This window comes from Sebastes fasciatus, chromosome 6 (genome assembly GCF_043250625.1).
Source record: "Sebastes fasciatus isolate fSebFas1 chromosome 6, fSebFas1.pri, whole genome shotgun sequence".
NCBI lineage: Eukaryota > Metazoa > Chordata > Actinopteri > Perciformes > Sebastidae > Sebastes > Sebastes fasciatus.
Window position 1 is genome coordinate 28,889,060 of NC_133800.1, and position 12,620 is coordinate 28,901,679.

A 12,620-nucleotide genomic window follows, 5' to 3' on the forward strand; every position below is an offset into this window, starting at 1 on the left:
GCTTGGCCCCAGAAACTGATGACTGCGTCCTTTTTTTTTTTTTTGCTTGGTGCTCGTAATTCCATTATAGAGGCAGAACAAGAGGAGTGATGCAGCCGCGAGGCCACATGCTCAACGTGTGCTTGTCAGGGTGCCACGGTCAACATGCATCCGACCGCACATCACGGCTCAGCACTCGCCTACAGTGGTTAGATTAATGGGAAATGAATGAGGATAGCACAGAGATCTCTCGGTTCTCAGACGGAGAAGAAACGGATCGAATGAAAGCATGAAGACCTCAAGAAGATGGCAGAGATAGGATTGTTTGTGAGGCAGACTGCTGATTTACAACATTAGGCAAATGCGGACAGAGTAATGAGCAGTAATTGGTGCAACATGAAGCCCACAGGAAATGTGGAAAAATTTGCCGTTTTACAAAAATCGCAACCGACTTGATCAGAAACACATGCAAGTCTTTGTTCTCGTATTGACAACAACTTTCAGCGAGGCTGGCGAGACCCTTTTCATTATGAGATCGTTCCGATGGAAATCATGCCATTCTATGTAAAAACTATAGCACTGATTAGATAACTACTTTCCATCTATAAGGTTAAAACAGGAGGAAGCTTTTAAACACCGTAAAATGCACATATATTTCAGCATTTGCTTTATTGTGGTTCACATTGTTTTGGGCTTTGGGACATGTGGATCAAACATGTCATCTCCTTCTCTTATGTGACTTTCCAGATTTTGTTAAACTGCATTACTGCTGACTCAGGACAGAAAAAAACACATCTTGCATAAAAACCCCTGACCTCACTTTTCACCGCAGAGGAAGGGAAATGGCTTGCTCATGACTTGGCTATTACGAGCGTATTTTCTTGGCCTCGGTCTATGTCGCTGACCGCTACTGCATAATAATATCAAAAAGAACATGTACAACCAGTCCAGACTGGGCCTGGGAAAACAGCAGCGGTTATGTGCAGTATTAGTATTTTCCATGTAAGCCTGGACGGATGGGGAATTTACATCCAGGCGCCAATGACGATAGACTTCCCTGATCTGTGGGTAGAGACTCCGGAGAGCCAAACCCACAACTGACACATCACATTATCATATCAGTCTCATGCAACAACAACAAAAACACAGTAATAAGCACAGTCTATAAACGTACAGTGTTTCCTAATCAAATTCAGCCAGAGAAGATTAATCATATAAGATTTATACATGAGTAGTCACTGACTTTAATATGACGCCAGGAATATCTGATTTATAAAAAAGGGATCTGACTGAGAATTTAATCTGCTGACACATGAACATTTGTGTTTTAATACATTCAGTTACACTATTTAGGGTGCATATTTGTCCCCTTATAACAATCCCTATAGTAATCCCTAGCATCACTGTGCCAGTGTGGAAGCTACCACAACTTTTCTTCGGAGATTTACGACTTAAGGCCAAGAGGGGCTTCACGCTGAACCAGAGTCTCTGTCAGAGTAATGCTCATTTAATACACTTTAAAGTAGCTCTGCACTATAGTGAGAGTCCATAGATCAAGACAAAACGCCCTCACTTCCGTGAGGCTGCATTAAAAAATGTTCTCTGAGAAGTATGTTGAGAGAAAACTTTACCGGCCTACCCATCTTGCCCTTCTTCCCATGAACGCCAGGAATTCCCTGGAAACAGGAAAGAAAGAAAACACAGTTGAGAGACAAAGAGAGAGAAAAATGGATAAGGAGCTAAAGGATAATGAAAAAAAACATAGATATTATTAGATAAGACAACTGTAAAAGCCTTTAGCCACACTAGCAGCAGTGTGAGGCTACGATGCTCCTTATACGAGAGAAAACAAAAGAGTTGCATGGAGTAAAAATTGAGATATATAACTTTTATTTTCTTGGATTTTCTTGTGGGAAAAAAATGAAAATATTGATCTTGGCAACAACAAGTCCATTTAGTGGCTTTGTACATTTAAATCTTACATGACAGTAAAGAGGTTGGGGTGTAGGTTGTCTTGTTGTTTAAGGGAGCTTGCACTACTTTGGGCTTATAATAGTGATTTGGTTACAGTATTTCAAGAATCAAATCTATTTCGTCATAAAATGCAACCCAGTAGGCGTTTACTCTCACAGCCACTAATACTCACTCTCTCGCCATCAGGACCAAGAAGGCCAAAAAGCCCAGGGATGCCAATGTGACCCTAGAGAGATGAATAAAAGATGGAGTGGAGGAACAGAAAAAGGCAAAGATAGATGGAAAAGCAAAAGAAGGTGGACAATGAGACTGAGCAGACATGATGGACATTGTGAAGCAAGCATCTAAAAAAAAATGAAATCTCTACAAAGGCTTCAGCTTTGATCTGTTACAGCACCGCAGGCTCTTTTTTGCTACGGTGGAGTGGTCGCGTAGAGCCAAGCCTTGAGGCAAGTGTATATGCCCATGGACTGCATGGTGCTGGCTTCCACGATGTAGTCCAAGGGCACATACCCTCACATCAGGGATCTCTGAAGAAACTCGCTGCCAAACCTGCTCGGTGGAAGAAGAGGAAACAGTGGCAAAAAAAAGGGCAGAGACACACAAATTACACAAGGACATTTAATGAGAAGAAACGTCTGAATGCATTACGGTTATGCTCGGCGGCAGAGCAATATAGTTTTATGATATTTGGCTAACATTAACAAGAACAGCAAAGCACGGACGGGGATTTAAAGGAAGCCACAGTTAATTGCTCCTACAGCACTTTAAATACACTAACAAAACCATCTGTCGTTATCATCACGGAGTTCACAAGGGCAGAAGAGTGGCGTTTATGACATTGGCCTTTTTATGTACCCGCACTGGTTAGGTAATTCATTTAGCAGGCATTTTACAGTTCGTTGAAGAAAGTGAGAGTTCAGAAGCTTTACTACACAGAGGAGAGTCATGTGGCCTTCAGGGGAAAGCTGAGAGGAGGTTCATGACAAGAACATGAAATACAAGTAAACAGAGGAATTTGTTCTGCTTTAAACACCTAGCAGTGTGAGATACAGTATACACTATTTAGTTTTTATTACCAAACATACTGCCTTAAAGAGCTTAATAACCAAATCCATGCTAAAGCTGTCATTTTTCCAACATCTACTTACCCTGACTCCTTTTGGCCCCATTTTCCCTACAGGTCCGGGTAAACCCTAAATGTAACACAAGACAAAACAGATTTCTGTGGTTACAAACTTAATTTGTGTCGCTGTGAAAGTACTTAAAGGGGTAGTTTGGGTGTTTGGAAGTGGGTTTGTATGAGGTACTTATCCATAGTCCGTGTATTATCTACAGTAGATGGCGGTCGGCGCACCCCCAGTTTGAAGCCGTTTTATCTATCTATGCTCTCCGCAAAGCCACCAGACTCCATTGAAAAAAACAGTAATGTTACCCTACAGAACACAGGGGTTGCTGGTCTACCGCTCGTCCCTCGGTCGGAAAGGGTTGTCTAATGGCAAGGTAAAGCGGTGAAAATATTTTAAATATAGCGTACACTTATATACTGATATTGATTTTTTTTAAGTGAGCCTTTCTTTTAGGGGTCTAAAATACGTTTGGCTGCCGGCTCCGTCCACAGCAGTACATCGCTTTGCTCCCGTGTCAGTCTGTTTCTCTAAACTGGGGGCATCATCAACTATAAGTAACACACTGACTATGGATAAGTACCTCATACAACCCCACTTCAAAACACCCAAACTATCCCTTTAAGTGGGAAAAAAAAGAAAAATGTTATGATGTATCGAACAAAATGAAAAAATCTCACTACTTGATGATAAGCGACTTTATCCAGATTTTTGCATTTGCAATTCTAATTAGCCTCTTGGCATTTGCAGTGTCAATACTTAAAGGCAGAATGAGTAGAATTAGTCGGTTGCAGTTTGTAAACACACATTCAAAGTTGGCCTCTCCTGCCCGGCTCAACGACAACAGAAGCGCACGCCCCCTGACCGCCAATGGCCTGGCCAGGGGCCTCAGGAACCCCAAGCTTAAATGTAAATGTAATATCAGGGTGTTCCTAAGAACGAGGGTGCTGTAATTTATGATACAATGGTCACATCCTGCTAAATCAGTACATAACATCACTGAGAGTCATCCACCAGTAATTCTGTTAGAACACCAAATTCATACCGGGTCTTTGCCTGTGATGTTTGCAGGGTTTTAATCGAAAAGACTGATCTTGTCGTGTCGCCGCCGTGCACACAGGCCTACATGACCTAGCTTTGTCTTGACTTATTGTCGTCATTTTGTCTTATAATAACGAGTTTCATATTCTGTTCACTGATTAGGAGGGCACTCCATTCACTATTTGTCACTTCAAGTAATATCAAGGCGCCTCTACTGACCGCAGTTAGGGTTAGGGTGCTCACTCTCGTTCTAGAACTTACTTTGTCCGCTTGCCATTTTACCTCACACGTTAATTCTGCACAGTGTCTGCCATTATAGCTTCTTCTTGGATGCATGCTTACGATCTGGCACCTGGTCGCCATGTTTTTAAATGGAGGCCGACACCCAGGAACATCCCAAACACAGCAAATTAAGAAAACACAGGCAGAGAGAGCTGCAGGGTCTCTGCAGATACAGACACCACCACACACTTCTAGTGGGTCGTAAGCGATGATTGAGAGGGGTTATTTTCATATGCGTCTATACATAGTTTTGTTTTTTTTTTAGGAAAATTCTTCTCGTTCTGCCTTTAAGCAACATCCACTAATTACATCCATTAATTTCCCAGAGACACTGCCAGCAAATCCACCAGTGCAGAAAATCTCCCCCCTGCAACTTTAGAGATCAACTCTCAGCTCAGGAGAAACTCCCCACAGCAAAGTACAACGCCATGACATAAACTCAGCCCTGGTGATTCACAGCCCTCAGATGGTAGGGGGTGCTAAAACCTAATCCATCACACACAACTAAGTGTCTACAGGGATCAGAGTGCTGTGACATAGTGAGTGCACTAAAACACAGAGGCAAACACCCAGACCCGTGCCTGGTCTCCACCTTATCATAAACATTCAGGAGTGGGCAACTGAGCTGTGCAGCTATTTATGGAGTTTACGTTTACTTAAATTTAATAGGACACATGTTTTTAATGCAGAGAAACTCCACAGCTTTGACTTCTTAAATTAAACACTATTCCTCGAAGTGGAGAAAGGAATGATGATCACAGTTTGGAAGGACAGAGGAAGCTTATTTGTACCCGAGGAGCTGTGGCGTTAATCACACTTTTATTACCTTTTCTTTCTTCGGAGCGGTGCTTACTATGGAAACCCTTTGACATTTTATTTCCTCGCTAGACCGGGGGCATCCGTCGCTGAAACTCCACTGAAAGGTGCTTCTTAACAGCTTAGAGCCTTTTTTCCCTCTTTCATAGCCGCAACAAACTTTTTATTTGGATTTACCAAATGAGATTGAGACGCCGACGGCTCAGATTCTTCCAATATCTTTGAATTGGATTATTTTATAGCTGCAGAAAACGTACAATGATTCTGTGTTTCCCTAATAATTCCCCTTTTATTCATCATTCTGACAATGAACAAAAACTTACTAGCTGAAATGTGATTTAAAAATATTTTCAAAAAAGGTTAAAGAGCCTCAATTTATTATTTTGTGTGTGTCTCAGTGTCGGTGTGTGCGTGTGTGTGTGTGCGTGTGTGTGTGTGTGTGTGGCCCTGCTCAACCAGCACCGCAACACTAGATTTACTGCACCTGCCTGCCAGGATAGCCTTTGGCCCCGAGGCTTCCATCATCTCCCCGTTCACCCTGTGGAAAGAGAGAGAGAGACAGACAGAAGAGAAATCAGCACAAGAGAAGGGCAGGAGACTAAAAGAGGGAAAAGGAAGGGAGAAACCATTGAAGGATGGAGGGAGGGAGGGATGCAGTAATCTGTAGGAGGAAAAGGGAACTTATTGTACAAAGGTAAAAAAGACGGAGGTCTTGGTGCCATAGATCTGAGTATAAAACTAAAGATATCCTTCTGCAAAAACATTGCATCCGGTCTTAAAAGAAAGGCGATGTGGATCAGAGAAGCACTGAGTTGGACTAAGGAAAAAGGACGTCCAAGAAACTCAGTACCGTACAAACTCGTCCATAGTGATCATGTGACAAATGTTGCACACTTAAAGCTTCAGTAGGCAACAGTTTTTTGGCATCATTTGGCAAAAAGTCCATAATAACCTCTCAGGATATTGTAATTCAAGTGTTCTGAGAGAAAACTAGACTTCTGCACCTCCTCATGGCTCTGTTTTCAGGCTTTAAAAAATCGAGCACCTGACGGGAGACTTTGGCCAATCACAGGTCATTTCAGAGAGAGAGAGCGTTCCTATTGGCTGTGCTCCGGCTGGTGGGCGGTGCTTGGTATTTCCTCAACTGATCTCAACGTAGCTGCCGGGTCAAAAACTTTCGAATTTTACAGTTTAACAGTACACTACAAGAAGTTTCTGAAAACATTTGAGGTGAGAAATAGGCATTACAGTAACATAATATTGATTCATATTTGATCAGCACTGCCTAGTTTGACCGTTTGGTCGGAGTTCGCGAGTGATTGACAGCTGCTCAGAAACGGCAAGGCTCCAGCTCAGGTCTTACTGCTGGTTTTCCTCCGGTCTGTGAAATCCTGCAGATGTCATTAGGAGCAGCGGAGGACACAGAGGCACATGATTTTTTTCAGATTACCTGTCTCATGCACTACTGTCAGGATATACAGTAGTGATTTTATAAAAATAACTTTCCTTAATCATATTCGGTGGATTAAGTGGAGTTGCTTTGTTAAAACGAAAGAGTGCCCTTTTGATATTTTTGTGATGAAACTATTGAACGCTTAATTCTGGAGTGCCAGAGGTCTAGAGGTGTATGGGGAAAAAATGGCAGGTGTTGGTTTTAATATTAATGTGAACTATAATGCAGTGATGTTTGGTTTTTTTTTCTAGAAAATCTGCCCAAGTTGCAGCAAGAATTATATTGGATGATAATATGTACGATTGTAACAAAAATATGGAAGACAAGGTGTGCAGTGCTCCTTCATCAAGTCACCATCTCTAGTGATGCGGTTTTCAAACAAATTATAACTGAATTGAAAAGAAAAAGAACACTGGACGTCAGACAAAAGAGACGCACACCTTGGCATTTGATAAACTTGTAGCTTTTTTTTCTTGTGTAAACTCAATAAAGTGTTACTAAAAAGTGTAATCTGTAGGAAAAAAAGGGTTCTTTTATGCACACATGGTTTCTGTTGGAGCCCCACTGATTGCAATAATAAGAAGTTAAGAAAGACGGTATAAAAATGGAAAAAACAAGCACTTTATTTATGAAGTATAGAAGAATTTACATCTCTCAGCTTTTCAATAAAGACCTTTTGTTTAGTCGAGTCAGTGCTGCCTCAGGAAAGAGGCGCCACTGTAGACGTTACCACTCAAACCATTCGGTTAATCCGACACTAAGAGCTATTATAATGGGGTCGAGCCACATGCTGTTAAGACTACTGTGAGCACAGTTTTGCCTTAATATGTTTATCCCCATCAACGCACGGTATAATGCATGAGTCATTCCTTCCTTGCGGTGAGACCAAACCAAATGAGAGAGGAATGTTTAATTCTGTATGTATGGGAAGAGTAAAACAGGATTAGTTCGTTAGTGAAGGCATGCAAGAAATTACAGGCTGTCCATACAGTGAAAGCTGGAAGCTCACCACAGTCATTATACACTGGCGACAGTTATGTTTCTGCACAAAACCAGATAATGAATGTGTTGTTAAAGATCAAAATGTTAATGCATTATTAAAAATGATATGAGAAATCTTGTAAGTGGCCACAGAGAAACAGTAGTCATAGTAGCAGTAGTAAAAGTTTTAGTAATGGAAGCACTGTTGCAATAAAAGGAATTATATTATTATATATTTTGCAGCAGGCATGTTATTATTGCAAAATAAACTCAGAGAGGGTAAGGCGAATAATTATCTGGTTTATTAAAAGGCGGCTAACCAAGTACATTAAATCCTTATAATTTAGTTTCATAGGTAGCAGGCCTGCAATTTCGTCATTTTAGGACACTTGGCCTTTGATGTTGTCAATTTTTTGAGGGCACAAAGGGAAATAATAAGTTAATATTTATATAGTATTTACGTTTCAGAAGCCAAGCGTTTTGCCTGACGGATTTTGTTTACTTACACATTTTGTTGATTTGGTCAATATTCCTTTATATTTGTGCTTCTACCATAACTTAAGTAGGCTAAGTATACGTAAATTGTTTCTTTTTTGTCTTTTTTAACTGTGTTTATTGTTGTTATTTCCTACTTTGTTGTGCTGTAGCCTACAGTTGTTAAAAATACATTCATCCTCATAATTATTTCATATCTATATTTACATACAGTGCCTGTTAGCAGGAGGAGAAGGAGCAAGTTCTGGGTGCAAGAAGGAGCACAACGGCCATGGCCCTCATGGCCTCTTTGGGGGTTTCTCTTGGATACGCAGTTGTTTCTATCTTATGTTCTACTAGTACAATGGCACACATATATGTACATGAGCACACAGGTGAGGCCATATACGTTCCTGCTGTCTGCAGAGGGTGATAATGCAAATGTTTTGAGCATGCAAACCACTCTATTCCATTGAGCGACAGTTGGTGGCAGCAGCACGCCAAGAAACGTAGAAATGTACCAGTTAAAAGGCAGAGAAGAAGACTCGCCAGCCGTCGTGAACGTGGACTGTGTCCAAAAATGACTCCCTCGTTTACACATTCACTTCTCCCTTTATAACAGACACTCAATAGTTTACTTTACAGGGAGCACTAAATCAAGATGTGGACACTTAATCACACTGACAGGTGGAGAGTAATTTCCGCATCAATAAAATGCAGCAAATGTTGGATTGTTAACAGAAGGTAGTGTACATGCCATGGAAACTCTTTTTCTACTGTGGGAATTTGTGAAGGCCCTAAATAGTCCAGAACGTACGCACTCAAATAAAATTACAAAGGGTAAAAATGGTGCGCTGTATGGGAAATAGGGAGTCGTTTCAGACACATTTGAATGCGGGTTTGAGAATATTAAAAATGTGGTTTGTGAGGAAGAAAATGCATTCAAAGCCTTAGTTGCACACAATGCACTATGGTGGGAAACACTGAAAATAAGCATGTTTGTTCATAAGAAAACTCTTATAAACTCACTTAAATGATATACAAGTTCCACCAATTAATAGTCAATCAGGAGTGCCTTCAGTAACCAAGACGTAATGTCTTTCTGGCACAAGGTGTCGCCAGTTATCTTCACTGGATTACAAAACAATTAAGTCGACTTCACTAACGAAAATATACATTACATGCCCAATCACAACTGACTGCTGTGCATGTTAAACCATGTGCTATTTGATTTCTCCCACAGAACAGAGTGCCTCGTCTGAAGAGAGAGAGCGCGCTGGCGGAGACAGGAAAAGTTTTCTCTTTTTTCGTTGTGACACAGCACATTCTTCTCAAAGATAGCACACAGGATCTGGACTCAGGAAGGAGGGAGAGAAGGAGGAGGAATGACCTAGGGGTGTCCAAACTATTTAGCCCACTTGTACCTCTGCCAAAAATCTCTCCATCCCATTTCCCGCCAAGATTCCCGAATGTCTCTTCTCTCTAACTGTAATCCCCAACCAGCCCACACCTCTTCTTTTTTTTAACGCCTCGATGTGTCTGTGTTAATATTTTCTCCTGTTTTGTAACTATAAATGGAAAGACATGCCGGAGTCTCACGGGAACTGTCTCTGGAGACTCTTGGCTCTTCTATTCGATGAGTAAACATACAGTTTTGACGTACAGCTAACACAGCGCAGCCAGCAGACAGACAAACAGCATGCAGTGGATTTAGCCAGCGTGATAATACTTCAAAGAGACGGAGGAGGGATTGTGTCAGAGGAACCAGAGGAATCACATTTTAGAAATTCCCTTTTGGTTGGCTCATGATTGTTTTTAACAGCTGCGATAAGACTCACCGTCTCACCTCAGACACTATTGATCAGATTTATAAAAGGATTAATGATTCATCGCATCTCAGGAGTTTGCTGTATGCATTTTCAAAATTGCATTCTAGCACTTTCCTGTTATACTTATTGACTTAAATGGGGCGCTACTATTACAAACATAGGAGTTACCGATGAGTTTATTACAGGGTTGCCCAAAGGGGAGCGACACTGGCGAGGATATTGAGAAAGACATTCTACATATTGCATGTTATGCATAAGACAACATGTATGTTATACATCAAACTGTAGCCATGGTTACAGAGAAGTAGAAAGATTAGTACTCACAGGTTCACCCGGGAAACCAGAAGGACCAGGATGACCTTTTTGTCCCTGTTGATAGAGAAACAGTAAGTTAGAGATTTGCACATCCAACAATAAAGTCTGAGTGAAAATACCATGGTATCTTATTCAAATTCTGACAAAGTCACAGGGAAGTACAATGCTAAATGATGCACATTGGAGAAAGAGACTATGTCGGTCTTGATAAGAGAAAATTAAAGGTACAGTGTGTGGGATTTCAACAGATTGCAACCAACTGAGTATCCCCTCCGCTCATTCCTCCCTTTCCAAGACTGCGGTAGCGTAAGCCGGCGAGTGCAAAACTGTGGTAACGCCGTCCGCTTTGCTCAGAGTCCATCCTTACCATAATAACACTACTTTAGGAGCAGCTGAAGTCAGACGGCGGCTGGCGGTACCACGGTTTTGCACTCTGTGGTAGGGATGTCACAATACTACTTCAACATCCAATCCTTTATTACCATTTGCATACTGGTTTTTGTTCGGAAGTTCAATAGGTCATAATTCCCTCTCTATTATCTATTTTATATTGCTGTGAAAACATCACCTTCAAACTACTGTATTTTCAGCCCTGCATGGAGCTAACAGCTGACTTTAACTAGCTTTCATTCTGCTGATATCAACACAGATTTGTTGATCGCAATGTAGCATTATCAGAGGGAAAATAGTGAGTTTACAGTGTCCAAAACACATTTTCTATCGTCCCCGGGACAACAGGGCACCATTAGTCTCGAGCCCCGATGGTACCTGCGGTACTGTAGAAAAAACGAGAACCGCCACGTTTTCGCAATTTTGTCATTGACTTGTTACGGAGGTGATGGTTCTTGTGACATCCCTACTCTGCGGCTCACGTTAACGCAGCTTCACAAGAATGTTTGAGGACTACGGTGGCCTTCAGGTAACGTAAAAACATGAAAGGCTCTCCCTAAAGTCAGTGTTTGGTTTGTCCGTTCTGGGCTACTGTAGAAACATGACGGACTCTGTGAAGAGGACCCGCTCCCTATGTAGATATGAAGGGCTCATTCTAAGCTAACGAAAACACAATGATTCTTAGTTTCAGGTAATTAAACACTAATGAAAACATAGTTATGAATATTATATTCCATTTCTGCTAATACATCCCCCAAAATGCTACTCACTGGCCCTTTAAGTCAATGGATAAATGTAATCTAATTTTTGTTAAGAAGTTTATCACCTTCTGTTGAAGAGCATCTCTGTCAACACCGCAGGGGCTGAAACTATGTTGTATTTTCCAATTGCCTTAGAGAGGACTTGACTTTGTTTCTAAATCAAATTAAATAACTTAATAAACAGCCGGAAAGTTTAGTTTAAAAGGGTCCACAGCAAAGACAAATTTAATCGCTGTGAAACCGATAGCCCACTTATCAGTAGCGTTGGCTGGTTAACCCTGAATAAAACACTTCTTTACGATTTCTACGCAACACAGCTGCTTGGCTAGGAGACTGATCCTTGCCACCAATGCACTGTGACAAAACAATTCAGAACAGTCTCGCATTAATTAAACCAATAAACCAATTAGACGGGAACAAGTGGAACCCAACGAGGTAATTAATGGTCACCTTCATGCCCTGTGGTCTCAAATGAGCATGCCAGCCGGTTACAAAATGTATTAATCTTTTCACAATCAAGGCCTACAGTAGAGTAGATAGAGTCATGTGCAGTCATCTCTGAGGGAAGAACACGTCCATCCCCTTACGTGTGAAGTCATTAGCCACCAGCTGTGTTGGGCTGTCGGTAGCAGAACAAGTAAACCACAGGCAGCCAGAGGCTGATGTAAAAAAAATAGTATCAGTGTAAACAAACAAGTCTCCATAAGAGACCCATACCGAGCTCTCTCAAGTCTGCAGCCAGAGTGTATACATGAGGATTAAAATCTCCCTCTGCAAACGTCCTGTGAGACGTTTGGTAGTATTGATGTAAAGCAGGGCTCAACTTTAAAGGCTACTTCACTGAGTTTATGCAGGCCTGGTTGACAGTGACAAGGAAGGGGAATGCAACTAAATGTAAGATTGTTTTTTTATCAGGATTTGGCTCATTTAAATGCTGTAATTGGCCTCTTTTTGTGCTGATATTCAGTCGTTTCAGAATGCAGCGTGATTCTACCTCTTGCCAATACCACAGCCTCTTAAACCGAGATTTTCCACTTTAAATTTCCCTTAAAGGAATAGTTCGACATTTTGAAAAAGATCCACTTTCTTGCTGAGAGTTGAGGCACTTTGAACACCAAGTCAATATTTTTCATTAAAAATTGTCGCACGTTTAAAAATGAAATACGACCTCACGTTGTGTTGATCACGTTTACACCAC

At 41.3% G+C, this 12,620-nt stretch overlaps 1 protein-coding gene across 3 annotated transcripts in view; it reads right to left on the bottom strand.

Annotated features, from left to right (window-relative positions):
- col27a1b (collagen, type XXVII, alpha 1b) overlaps nucleotides 1-12,620 on the bottom strand; it is an 84,292-nt gene that overhangs the window by 36,550 nt on the left and 35,122 nt on the right. For all 3 annotated transcript variants that reach the window (XM_074639016.1, XM_074639015.1, XM_074639014.1), the window contains exons 8-12: nucleotides 10,281-10,325; nucleotides 5,704-5,757; nucleotides 3,105-3,149; nucleotides 2,126-2,179; nucleotides 1,611-1,655 (exon numbers count right to left, since the gene is read on the bottom strand). In XM_074639016.1, the coding sequence (XP_074495117.1) occupies nucleotides 1,611-1,655; nucleotides 2,126-2,179; nucleotides 3,105-3,149; nucleotides 5,704-5,757; nucleotides 10,281-10,325 (243 nt within the window). The remainder of the gene's footprint in view (nucleotides 1-1,610; nucleotides 1,656-2,125; nucleotides 2,180-3,104; nucleotides 3,150-5,703; nucleotides 5,758-10,280; nucleotides 10,326-12,620) is intronic.